The sequence below is a fragment of the Colius striatus genome, chromosome 14 (assembly GCF_028858725.1).
Source record: "Colius striatus isolate bColStr4 chromosome 14, bColStr4.1.hap1, whole genome shotgun sequence".
Taxonomy (NCBI): Eukaryota; Metazoa; Chordata; class Aves; order Coliiformes; family Coliidae; genus Colius; species Colius striatus.
In genome coordinates, this window is record NC_084772.1 from 2,593,810 (window position 1) to 2,607,430 (window position 13,621).

At 53.7% G+C, this 13,621-nt stretch overlaps 1 protein-coding gene across 3 annotated transcripts in view; it reads right to left on the reverse strand.

The window, feature by feature from the left end:
* RANBP10 (RAN binding protein 10) overlaps positions 1–11,568 on the reverse strand; it is a 95,848-nt gene extending 84,280 nt beyond the window's left edge. For 2 of the 3 annotated variants that reach the window (XM_062007166.1, XM_062007165.1), the window contains exons 1-3: positions 11,353–11,568; positions 10,453–10,564; positions 3,538–3,645 (exon numbers count right to left, since the gene is read on the reverse strand). In XM_062007166.1, coding sequence (XP_061863150.1) covers positions 3,538–3,645; positions 10,453–10,564; positions 11,353–11,557 — 425 coding nt within the window. In that variant the 5' untranslated portion in view covers positions 11,558–11,568. The remainder of the gene's footprint in view (positions 1–3,537; positions 3,646–10,452; positions 10,565–11,352) is intronic. The other variant, XM_062007168.1, reaches the window with a different exon arrangement.
* Positions 11,569–13,621: the final 2,053 nt, after the last annotated feature.

Below are 13,621 nucleotides of genomic sequence, written 5' to 3' on the forward strand. Positions count from 1 at the left end.
CTGTGTCAGTGCTGGGCCCCTCACTCACTGCCACAGGGACACTGAGGGGCTGCAGCTCCAGGGCTGTGCCAGTGCTGGGCCCCTCACTCACTGCCACAGGGACACTGAGGGGCTGCAGCTCCAGGGCTGTGTCAGTGCTGGGCCCCTCACTCACTGCCACAGGGACACTGAGGGGCTGCAGCTCCAGGGCTGTGTCAGTGCTGGGCCCCTCACTCACTGCCACAGGGACACTGAGGGGCTGCAGCGTGGCCAGAGCCGGGCACAGAGCTGGGGAAGGGGCTGGAGCACAAGGGGCTGGGGAGGGGCTGAGGGAATGGGGGTGTTGAGCCTGGAGAAGAGGCTGAGGGGAGGCAGGAGCCCTCTCTGACACTCCCTGCCAGGAGGCTGTGGAGGGAAGGGGCGGCCATGTTTGCTCCCAAGTCACAAGCGACAGGACAAGAGGAAAGGGGCTCAGGCTGCCCCAGGGGAGGTTGAGGTTGGAGCTGAGGCAGAACTGTTTCCCTGAGAGGGGTGTGAGCCCCTGTGCCAGGCTGCCCAGGGAGCTGGGGCAGTGCCCAGCCCTGGAGGGATCCCAAAGCCCTGGAGCTGAGGTGCTGAGGGCTGTGGGTCAGTGCTGGGCTGGGCAGGGTGAGGCCAGGGCTGGGACTGCAGCAGCTTCAGGGGCTTTGCCAACTGATTCTGTGTTCTGTAGGCCACAACTTCCAGTAAAGCAGTCATTCCCTGATGAGTTAGTGAACTGACAATATCAGTGACACACAGCTGACATTGCTGGAATTAGCATTTCATGACATGGCTCAGCCAAGGCCACAGGGCCCAGCTGAACGAGGAAAGCTCCTCTCTTCCTGAGGCGAGTGTGTGACTCAAACTTAGTGCACCCTGCCCTTTTTGTTCCAATAACCACACCTCTCTGGTAGGCATCCTGTCCTCCCAGCTATCATGCACTCCACTCTCTCAACCCACACAGTTAAGCCTAAAATAATCAAGCTAAACTACTAAGCTATAGATTCACACCACAGCCCATCACACTGGTGGCATTTCAGACTTCCAGTCTCTCGTGCAAAGCTCTGAACAGTCATTCTTGACTCCTGAGGTGGGCCCTGACTTCATGCCAGGTTTAAAGTGTGGTGAGAAGTGATAACCCATATCAATTTGCCACCTGAAAGCACATTGTCACAGTTGTGGTGGGGGGAAGGGCACGTTACTTTAAGGCAGTGAAAAAAGTTACATCTGTTTAGAAACATTACCTGTGGTACATAAAACACCGGATTCCACCTGTCCCTGACTCAGCTCAACAGTAAATGTTTTGAAACTACTTCAGATGGGATATAATGAATCTCTGAAGTGGAAGCAGGTCTGGTTTTGTATGTGGAGATTGAAGCTCCCTTCCAGAACAGCACAGAAATAGCACTGACAGGCTCCAGAAAGGATCTCAAGTGCCCAAGCAGAGATCAGGGAAGATGAATAATGCAAGGATGAAAAAAGAGGTAGATAAAAGCAAGAAAAGAGAATTCTGCAGAGCTCATGAGAAACAAGCATCCCATGGCATGGAGGAGTCCACTGGACATCAGGCCTTGGGAGGGCAGGGAAGCTCAAAAAGCCCAGAAGAGGTGAGAGAGCAGAACAAAATGAAGAGGCAGCCATCTGGTAACACAACCCCGTCCTCTCAGGCTGGTTATGAGCAAATACTGACAAAACTACAGAGGAAGGACAAGAAATTAGTTTCTCTAGACCAAAGTATCAGATTCCCAGCTCCTTTCCAACGTTAGGGTCAGGCTCAACTGGTATCTGTCAGCTGTAGGAAGGGGCAAACCTGTCTCCTTTCTGTGTGGAAAAGACTGATGCTGTAGGTGAGCAGTGAAATACTGAAAGACAGAAAACACAGAGCAGAGTTGAAGACCTGACTTGAGTACCATTTAAGAAAGAAAAGGCTTAACACAAGCCTCAACGGGCCAAAATCTCTGCCAGGACCTGAATAATCAGCTTCTCCATCTGTCACCCCAATTCTCATCACATCCAAGAGGACTCCAAACCCTGCAACCCACTGTGCTCATAACCATCTCTATCTGCAGCTAAAGCATCCCATCAACTTAGTTCTCCAGATTGAGCTATTCCCCTCTGGACAGCTGACTTGTTCTCCAAGTCAAACAGCAAAGTCCACACAGACCATGTCAGTGGTGAATGGTGCTCTCAGCCTGGGAAGAGCAGAAAGCATTGCTGATGTCAGTTCTCTGGTTATTGATCCTGGTTACACCCAACTGAGTGAGCAGAATTTTAGCCCTTTTTTTTTGGTCCTGTTGATTAACAAACCTCACTGCCAAGTGTTCACTGTTCAGAGCTGCTGAAAAATATTTTATCCCACCTATGACAAAAGTTAAACAGATTTCTAGTGCTGAATGGACTAAAGATGGTTTCATTGGCAGGCTGAGCAACAGCCTCCTTTTCCTAGCAGGAACAAAGCCTCAAAAGCAGGAAAGACAGACACTAGAGGCACCATGAGAAAGGCATCCAAAGGAGAGGGAGTCACAGAAAGCCTGCAAGTTCCACACTGAAGACTACTGTGGCATTTCAGTCCTGTGTAACAGACAGGCAGCTTCACACAGCAGCCTCAGCTCCTGGCCTCTCCACTAAAAACCAGAGGGAACAACAGAAATGCAACACTCAGGTCAGCAGATAAGGATTGCTGCTGGTTCTCTTAAGAGGTGTTCTCCCAACCTCAGGGGCTGATTTAGGCTTCAATCAAGAAATGGATAGTACCAGTTGTTCCAAAAGGGGGATGTACCTGCCAACACAAGTTTTCATCCAAGCACAGAAAGAATCAACTGCAATGTTTATGTAAGATCTGAAGGTTTTATTATGTGGAAAATACATTACAGAAATAGTAACACAAAGGAAGTTTTGGCAGATGAAATAAGAATCCTTCCTCTTGAAAAGAGACACATACAGCCAGAGCTGGAGTGAGCACTGGGAAAGCAACTCACCCTCAGCCCACGGCTCTTTACATGCTGACATGTGCTCAAGGAGGCACAAAGGCTAAATGGGGAGAGCAGCAACACAAAGAGCCTGTAAACAAGAAGGAAGATTGCAGCTCTAGGAGTGAAACTGTAGTGTGGAAACAGAAGTCCAGGCTTGCACCACAGGCACAGCATCAACCCCATTCCCAGAAAAGCAGGTAAGGAAAGGAAACTGGCAGCAGAAGCCATATGACACAGCTAATGTGATTCAGCTTTACAGGGCAGAGCTGAGGAAAGAGTCAAGCACACAGAAGTTCTTGAGCAGTTCAACATCCCAGACCTTCACAAGTGAAGGGGAAAAAGTTTCCCCTCTGTAAAAGTTGTTGTAACTCATACAACTTAACTATTAATCAGAGAAGGGCTGAGATCTGTAAGCCCAGAACATTGAAGTGAGGAGTTCCCATGACTCTGTGCTTTGATTTACTGACTGTAAACATCTTCTGGAGAGCTGGAGGGTAATCATGTTTCACACACAAAGAGGTTCAGCTGATTTTGCTGCAGTTGAGTTTTGCCATACTCCTCCTACCTTTTCTCCAACAGACACTCAGGAATGGCAGGGGGAAGAGGGGAGAAAACAAACCCAAACACCCTTTCCTGAAATGTTTCTTCTTTACTGTGGAGAATTTCACAACATCTGCATCAAAACAACAACAACAACAACAAAGTGAACAGAAAGAAATGTGTTACCACAGCTTGGAATCTCAGGAGCTCTCAGACCCCAGACATATCTAAATGTACCCAAGTGCACAAGCCCCACATCACCATCACTACTTGCATTTTCTCTCCTGCTGTCACACCTTGTGTTAAGGAGGAGTTGACAATCTCCCACTACAACAGCCAGGCTCGTGATCCTGCTCCAAAGCAGGATGTAAAGCACTGAGTTTCACTTCCCACTCCATTGATTTATCTCTTTTTAGAGAAGGGCAATTAAACAACAGTTTCCCCACTGCAAAGCAGCTCTTCCCAGCTCCCAGCCTGCTGTACATGGAGAAAGCTGCTCTCAGTGTTTCTCCCTTTTGAGCTGAGCAGAAAAACGACTGGTGTGAGATGTCATCAAGAGATGTGAAAGCTCCAGAGACAATGAGAGTGTCTCCAACAGCTCAGGCTGAACGAGCAGGACTTGCTTGGGCAAGGCTGTCTGCAAATGGGAACAAGGTGAGAACTGTTTACTGAATCCACTTAGGGGGGTTTATTGATGTGTTGGTTTCTTTAAATGACTGTCTGTGGAACAGCATCAATTGAAGCAGACAGCCCTGCAGCCAGAGGAACAAGCACCTCTCTGTGCTGGGCTCTGGATTCTTGGAAACCAGAATGGAAAAAGAAGAAAAAAGGGGGAGGAAATCAATTATTTACAGGCTTATCAGTCACACAAGGGATCACACAGCACATGCAGACACCAGCAATCCTCAGTTCCCACAGCAGATCCCTCAGCCTTGCCTTCGGCCACATCTTGACTGGCAGGACATGGGGAGGGAGGTACACACACAAGCAACCAGGCCACCATCAGAGAGCTTCAAGGCCAGGCCTCCATCAGCGTCTGGAAAGCATTAGAGCACACGAGCAAAAGGCTTTCCAAAGTGCAATCACACTCCCCATATGCTGGGGAGAAGTGGAAAGTTGGCAAGGAGAAAGCCGGGCGAGGAAGAGGGAGGCGGGTTACTGGTTCCTAATGTAAAGGAACCAACCAACACATCTGGCTTGTGGGTTCCTTTTTCAGCCAGAGAAACTCAACTATTTTTAAGCCTGGGATGTGGTGCACTTGTGTGTGAATGCTGAGGGAACATTTCCAATCAGCTGTGGAGTGGACTTAGCTAGAGCAGCTCTTTGGCCACTCTCCTCAAAGTGCTCTTTCCTCCCTCTCCTAGACAAACACCCCCTGACCCACATCTCTGGGCAAGAGGCTGCACATCTCAACCCAACTGTGAAACAGTGCTGGGAACAGGACACCAACACACCCTGGTACCCCTGTCCTCCCATCCTCCTGAGTCTCCTTCTCTCCACTTAACAGACAGCACTGCATCAAGCACTGCCCCAGCAAACAGAGAGTGAACGTGACCCAGCTCATCACACAGTCCCTGGCACAAAGAGTTCTGAAAAGAAGAAACCACAGCAAGGAGAAAAGCTAGATGGAGTCTTTCAGCAGCCTTCCTGAGACAGCTCAAAGTCCTGGTGAAACCAGCTGGCTGCCCTTGGCACAGAGGCTTGCTGGGTTTGCAGAGGGAGGCTAGGCTGGCTGCACACCAGCAGCACACCAAAGGACCCAGGAGGAAGCCTCTATCCAAACAGCTACCAGGAAAGACAGTTGTTACTCTTTTTGTTGCCTGCAAAGGAAATGCTCAGGTTGCTGGGCTCCCTTTCCCTGGAGCAGAATGGAGAAGAGGATGCAGGACAGGTGACTTTAGCTCCAATGTAGCATCAGGGTCAGCCTCTGGGACACTCAGCACAACCCATGGTGGGGCTGGGAGAGGTAAAACAGGTGAAGAAAGTGCAGCAGCAGTCAGGAGCAAGCACTGCCACCCACGGGACAATTCACCTGGCATAAAGAGGGCAACAAAGATGAACTGTCCTGAGTCACACCAGCCTGGAAGTTGTGGGCTGACTGCCCTACCCTGATGAGTCTTCCACTGTTCCTGTTTACCACACAGAGATGATCTAATGGGGAAACAGAAGCTGGGAGATGGGCTGAAAATCAACAGCAAACAGAAACATGTATTTGAAGAGAGAGAGAGGGGATGAAGAGCCCAGATAATACCTCAGATTGAACTGTCAGGAACACCATGGTGGTAAAAGAGTGAGTTAATTGTGGCAGCTCAGGAACGGGGGGTCATGGCCATTTCTGCCAGCCTGCTCGTCTGAGGACTGCTGGAAGCAAGCCACTCACACAACCAGGGAGAGGTCTGGACTGGAAGGGACCTTGGTACTTTCCTTCTACATCCTCCTCTGGATGGAACTCTGAAAGCTCTTTCTGGCACTCTGCAGCCTTCTCCAGGCAAACTGGGAGATGGAGGTGGCACAGCCTCTCTGGGCAGCCTGTTTCACCACTCCCACATAGAAAACTGTCCCTTACATCCAGGTGACACCTCCCCTGTCACAACTTGTGACTCTCCTTGCCTCTTGGCCCTGTTGTTCCAATCTACAGCACTCAGGTGAAACACACACAGTGGCTCAGGAATTCACCACTCAGCCTTGAGACAAAACTGTTCAACAACACTTTGTCTGGAACTAAAGGAGAGTTGCTGCAATTCTGCCCTTTCACCTCTCCCAGCTCAGCCCATTCCTTTATTGACTCTGTCAACCCATGGCAGGGACCAAAAGGCAGTCCTCAATCAAAAATACCAGCCCAAAACATCTATTTCTGACAGTGACATCAACAGATGACATCATCACCATCATCATTTTGATGTGGCCAGCTTGCAGGCAGCCAGCTCCCTGAATCAGCTCATCACAGGACCTGGTGCCTGAGGCAAACACAGCCAAGGAAGAGACACAATCCCCCAGCCCTGACTTGTATCACCCTCTTAAAGTGTTGTGGAGCCACTCCCTGTGTGTTCAGCACAGACAAGGAGGTGAGAAGAAGGCTGCAACTAGAGATTGTAAACTAAATTCTCCTCTAGTGTCTGAGGATAAGATCCATCTCCCCAAACACAGGGCAGCACAAACAACAGATGGATCTACCAACAGCTCTGCTTTCCTTAACCCACCCTCCTTGGCAAGGCAGCTTTCCAATGGTAGCCTGGCAGCCTCCCTCCCCTCTCCCAGGAAAGAGACAATCAAGCAAGCCCCAGTAAATAATGACCTGTTATCAGTAAAGACTAAAGCCAGCAGGATGAGAAGTGACCATAGCTGGGCTAAAGGTAAGTCTGAGTCACTTCTCTGAGTGAAAGGAGTGTGTCTATGTCTCAGTGCATCAGCAGGGGAAGACCCAAAGCTAAGAAAAGCTGACAAAAGCTTCTGAAGTGCACCAAATGGAGTCTGTGCAAGCTGCACTTGCTCTGGAACACCCACCACTACAGCAAGCCATGTTCTACCCCTGCCCAGCCAGAAAATCTACTGAAGGGAGAGTTTTCATAACCATCTTGCTTGCTTCTTGCCACAAAAGCACCTTCATGGAGCAGAGGCAGGAAAGGGCAGGGGAGGACAACAATGCAAAAGAGGAAGCTTTTCTGCCAGCTATGGGTGCAGCACCAGGGCAGCCCAAAGCAAATGGTGTCTGTGCTGCTGCAGTCCCTCCCTCTTCCCTCACACCAGCACTGGGCTTTGCAAAAGCCAGCACAGAGGCAATCTGCCAGCAAAATAGGAGGAGGTGAGGGTATGTGTTTTGACTGCTAGGATACAGTGTGGTGGGAGGAAGCAAAGGCCAGAACCACAGCAGGCTGGATTTACATCACCTGAGCAGAAGGGAGAAGCTGAAAAGGTGGTTGTGGTACCTCAGTGGTCTCTATAGCTCAGGTTCCTCTACCATGGTGACACCACCAAGCCAGAACTGGCACTGGCTGATGCCAATTCAAGAACCCTCATCAGAGCACAGACAGGCAACATCTCTTGTCATCAAGAAGTCATCAAGTGAGCTTCAGGGCTCTTCCATCTCCAGTAAAAGCCACTGGGAGCTGCTACCTGTCCCATTTCTTACCTGGAGCCTTAGTCTGCTCTGTTTGTTAGCATCTAACCAGAGTGGAGAGTGCTACAGTGACACTTACTATCCCAGAGAGATGAGAGCTTGGGGCTGTTGAGTCAGATGAACCAGGACTCCCCAAAGCACACTTCCTGCCATTGGTTCCATCAAGCTATTTTTGAAGCAAGCCTTGTTTCAAAAGCCAGTCACTCATACTCTAAACCTGAACATGAAAAGCTGTCACAAACCCCAGCAGGAGAGACAGAGTAACATCCCACAGTCCTTACCTCACTGCTCCATGCAGCAGCCACCAAATGACAAGCCACAGGGCAGACTTTACACTTGAAGTGCCCAGACTGAAAATGAGCTCAGAAACAATCCTCTTCCTCTCTCCCTGCTAAAGGGTTCCCAGATGGGGACATGCTTTGCCTCTTGAAAACTTCCTTTCATTCCCTCCAATCCCTTCTTTAAATTTCTGGACTTTTATTCCTTGAAACTGAAGCCATCCTGGTGTAACAAACAGCAGAGAGCTTCCTAAGCACAGACATCAGTGCTGCCCACTGTTCCAACGGGCACACCTCAAACCACCAAGGACCAGACAAACAAGAGACCCTTCCTCAGCAACACACAGGCAGCAGCTACATCAGAAATTCACAGCTGCAGCGTGGAGGAGAAAAACTGGAGCAGTCTCCAGCAGCAAAAGGAAAGCAAGGCCCAGGAATGGCTGGGACCCCCGGGACGCTGACACACGTTGGCCCTGTCTTTGGAACTGCTGCTGGAAAGCAAGTGGCATGACAGCAAAACCAACTATGGGCAAGGAAGAGAGAAAACTCTGATGCAGCAAGTTCCATTATCTCCCTGTAAGACTGATGTGGAAGGGGGTAAGGAGCAAGAGCTGCTCAGCGGCCTCTGGGGATCTGTTTCCTTTGGGGAACTGTCTCGAGGTGGGCTGGAAATTATTTCCACCTTAGCAACATAAAACTCGTCAAGTGAAGGGTTTCAAATCAGGCAGGCACTTAATCACCAGCTCAGCCAAGTGAAAGAAGACAGCCTGTCCTCTCCCTGGATCTGTGAAGCACTTGGCCCAGCACCCACCTCTGCACACAGAGCCTGACCGTTGTTAGCAGCACAATTCAAGACCCTTTGCAAGTGTCTCTACAAACAGCTCCCCTCTCAATTCAACAATGACAACAAGACACTGCAACAGGAAGAAGCTATGGCTTCCATTTGGATTTTAGCAGGAGAGTTTGCTGCCTTTCCCCAAAACCCTTAAACCAGCCAGACTTCTAATGTTGTTCTTGAAAGGCTGGATTCATTCACTACACTCAGTGTCTTCTCCTGTGTGGTTTTCCTTCTGGGTGGTTCTATCTGAGATATCACAGCATCACAAGGGTTGGAAGGGACCTCAACAGCTCACCCAGTGCAACCCCCCTGCCAGAGCAGCACCACCTAGAGCAGGGCACACAGGAACTCATCTGGGGTTGAATGTCCCCAGAGCAGGAGACTCCACAGCCCATCTGGGCAGCTCCAGTGCTCCCTCACCTCAGCAGGGAACAAATTCTTCCTTGTGTTGCTGTGGAACCTCCTTCATCAATGAAACATCCCAAACACACACACAGGCAGCATGCTGACACCTTCAGAAAGATGAAAGCAAGCAGCACCCCAGACCTGGTTAGAAGCGCCCCATGTCACTTCCCAGCAGCCTCGAGGCTGCTTTAAGGGAACCCCACACACACCCTGGTTCAGTCACACCTTGGATGAAAACGCTGCCTGATAAGGGAGCACGAGTCTGGCTGAGATCCAAAGCCCCAGTGGCAAGCCAGGACCCTGAGGTGCAGCCCTGAGAGGGATGGCTGCTGGTGACACTGCCCACAGCCCCTGCTGCTGTTGAGCTCTGCACAGGTTGACAGGGCAAACAGCCTGCAGTGCTCAGTGTAGCCACAGAAAGCCAGGACTGGGTCACGAAAACCCATTCTCTGGAGCCAGCACAGCCTCCCAAGCTGCCACAGCTCTTATCTGCCATGATAGTCTGGGGTGCAGCCTTTGCTGAGGCAATGTTTCAGTCCAAAGCCAGGTCCCACACAGACAGAAGCAGCGTGGATTCCATCTTACACTCACAGTCACTTCACTCCACAGCATCACAGAACCTCAAGGGCTGGAAGGGGCCTTGAGAGATCACCCAGTGCAACCCCCCTGCCAGAGCAGCACCACCTAGAGCAGGGCACACAGGGACTCATCCAGCTGGGCTGGAATGTCTCCAGAGAAGGAGCCTCCACAGCCCATCTGGGCAGCCCCTGCCAGGGCTCCCTCACCTCACAGTGAAGACTCCCCCTTAAGCCGTAGCTGCTGAGGAAGCTGGTGCTGAGGCTTATCAGGCTGCCCTTCACTGTTCCTTCCCTTTAAACACCTTTTCCTTCATCACAAATATGAGGCTTCTAGAAAAAGGCCTCAGCAGTTCTCCTTCCAGTCCTGCTACGACAGCTCCTCCCCTTGCCAAGAGCTAACAGGCCAAAATGCAGCTTCCTCCCTGGGATTTGCCAGGGGGTGGCCACACCTAGCTAACAAGAGCAAAACCCTCCTTAATTCCAACTGCACCAAGAGCCCCAAAGCTGCCTGATGTCTCAAAGCTGCCCAGGCAGCAGCCCTGTAAGTGCCAGCACCTTGTGCCACGCTCACACAGGACAACACAGCCAGGAGAACACAACCTCCCCGTGATGCAGCTGCCTGTTGCAGCCAAGGGGCCTCTAACCCTTGGGGGAAAGGAGGGTAGAGCACAGCAGAGCTGCCAAACACACCTCAGCAACCACCACAGTGCAGTAGGGCACTTACCCATCTCTGCCTTTACTGACAATCTTCACTTCAAAGTAATAAATGCCACAGGCTGCAGGTATGGGGTGTGTGGCCCTGACTGAGGCTGCATCCTTGTGGTTTTTACCATGACCTAGGAAAGAGCAGAAAGGTAAGTACTGGGGGGCGGGAATCTGAAGGCTCTAAAGGCTCCCACGTTGTGATCTTAACTCCTGAAGGCAGCAGGGAGCTGGTTCTATGGAGAGGCAACGATTTAAAGCACTAGAAGAGTGAGCCCCGTGCTGCCCCCCTGAACAGCCCCTGCACTGCAAAGCACCCCGGCTCTCCCTTTGTTTTCAGTGTGAAGTTCCCGACAAAGACCCGCGGTGTCACCTCTCCCCCTCCCCACCTCCAGGCTCTGAGGACCAACGTATGCAAACACAAGACAGCGATGATTACACAAGAGGGGAATGACATCAGTGTTTACTAACCAGGCAGGAAAAGGAACGAGCGGCTCTCTGCCGGGTGCGACGGGAGAACCGCCCCCACCAGCCACCGAGAAAACCATCGGGGGCTTCCCCGAGTCCCCACACGTCTGCCAGCGCCTGCTGCGCCCGAACTCGGGGGGAGCCGAAGCCCCGGCTGCGCAGCGCGGCGCCGCCAGCCGGCCCCTCGGCCGAGCTTTGAGCAGGATGACAGGGGAAACAGGCGCCGCGGCTGCACGGCCAGGGCCCGCTGGCACCGCCGGGACAACAGCCCTCGGCTGCAGGGCCGCTGCGCCTGCCGAGCCCCGCGCCGAGGCCGCTCCCGCCGCCCTCCGCGCTGCCGGCCGAGCCCCAGCCCCAGCCGAGCCCGAGCCCGAGCCCCAGCCCGATCCCCAGCCCCAGCCCGAGCCCCAGCCCGATCCCCAGCCCCGCCGCCGCCGCCGCCCCGTCCCGGCACCTTTGTAGTGGACGCGCAGGTTGCCCTGCGAGAGGCCGATGTAGTTGTACTTGTCCTTGGGGCTCCAGGAGCGCGGCAGCGGCGTCTCGTCCTGGTTGACGGCGGGGTAGAGGCGGCGGAGGCGCCGGCTCAGCTCCTGCTCCCGCGGCGGGCTCGGCGGCGCCGCGTCCCCGCCGTGCAGGCTGCCCGCGCCCGCCTCCGCCATCTTGGATGCGCTTTGTGTCAGCGGGCGGGGAGCGACGCCCGGCCCCGGCCGCCAGCCAATCGCGTGCGAGCGCGGCCACAATGGGCTCGCGGCGCCCGACGGGAAACCGAGTCCGCGCCTCCCGCGCCCGCCCTCCCCCGGCGCGGCCCGGGGACCGCAACTCCCGACAGCCTCCGCGCCCCGAGCCCCGCCCCGCGCCTGCCGGAGTCCCCGCCCGCCGCCTCCGCTCACGGGCCGGTCGCGGCCTCCCCGGCACGGCCACGGGCAGCGCCGCTGGGGCGGCCGCGCTGCGGGCACCGGCGCTCCGGAGCAGCCCGCTTGCCGCCGGGGCGGGGCTGGGCCGCGTCGGCCGGGCGATCGGCAGCGGGCGGGTCAGGCGCCGCACGGGCAGCTATGGCGGGGTCCGGGGGGGGCGGGGCCCGTCTCCATGGCGACGGCTGTAAACAGCGATCGCTGAGCGCCGCGATGGCGGCCGGAGGGAGAGGAGCGAGCGGAGCCCGGCCCGGCCCCGGCAGCCAGCGGGGAGGCGGCAGCAGCAGCGCGGGGGCAGCAGGACGCGCCGCTCCCTGCCAGCCGCTCTCCGCCTCGTCCCTCTGCCCCATTCGCGTGGGTTTGCCCCAGGCTCGGCCCGCCTGGGCCCGGGAGGAGGCTCCCGAGGGTTGTGCGGCGGCCTGGTCACAGCCGCAGCTTCCCCGAGGGGGGCAGCAGAGGGGCAGCTGCTGCTCTGCGCTGCTGACCAGCGACACGACGCAGGGAGGGAGTGAAGCGGCATCGGGGCCGTCCAGGCTGGGAGAAGGTTCTTCGCTGAGGGGTGGGACAAGCTCCCTGGGTGGTGGCACCGAGCCGCTCAGCGGTCAGGGAGCATCTGGCTGATGCTCGTCGGTTTAGGCGGTCCTGGGAAGAGCAGGGAGTTGGACTTGATGATGCTCATTGGTCCCATCCAGCTGGAGATTCTGCTGCTGAGCAAACCCTGGAGTTTAGCTGCACCACAGACCTCTCCATCAGTCCCTCCCTGCACGGTATGCTCTTGGGTAGTTTTATCCATCAAACCCTTCCTACCTGCCTGCTTCCCCTCAGTACCCATGAGCCAGGCTCTCAGCCACTGTAGAGTTGCTTAATTGTGTGTGTTTTGGAAAGTTCCTTTATTGCCCTCTCACAGGACTGCTCCTGAACCTTCCTCTGGGGCTCCAGGCTGCCAAACACCTACCACCAGTCTGAAATATAGCCTGTCCAAGGAACAGAACACTCTGGTGAGTTGAAGAATTCCAGGGAAACATCCCAACTTCAGCTATAACTTGGTCAACTGAATCTTGCTGGAAGCCCAGGGGCCAGCCCAGACTATCAGGAAGTCAAGTCCTAATCATTTAAATCCTTCTTTTGTAGATATATATATAGAGAGAAATCTGTGTGCTGCTGCTAACTCTGGAATTGCAGATTCAGATGTCACCTTTGTGACTGAAGTATCACAGTTTAAGAGCAGAGGAAAGAGGAGAGTGTCACTGTTCCTGGCCCCAGCTTTAGGAGTGGATGGAGATGGCAAATGCCAAAGCCAGAACTTGGCCCATGTAGTTTCAAACATAAGAATTAATCCAAAAGCAAGCCCATGGTGTTTAACCAGAGGCCACAAGCACCCTCCAGGAGCTGCTGCTTCTGGTTTGGTGGTGGCTGTGGCAGTGCTGGGTGTTGGACTCACTGAGCTTAAAGGGCTTTTCCAGCCTCAATGATATGATGGGTCTGTCAGCTCTGGCTCCTCCCTACATAAGATGAAGTTGTCAGAGATCTGCTTTCTTGTGCTATTTTAGCTTTTTAGACCCAAGAGGCAAGAGCAGTGGCTCCAGGTTTTGTGGGACAATCACATTTCATAGCAGGGTGCATCATGCCAGGGTATTTGGTTGCACTTGCTCTGGTAACTTGAAGCTTGGATGCCTCCTGAAGCAAAGGAAGGCAGAGCCCTGCACTGGCTGTTCCCTGGCCATCCTCAGTGAGCTTTGCCCTCTGCTTGGCACTCTGATGCCACAGTGATACCAGAACCTTGTAAACAATCACAGAGGGCTGGAAATAGAC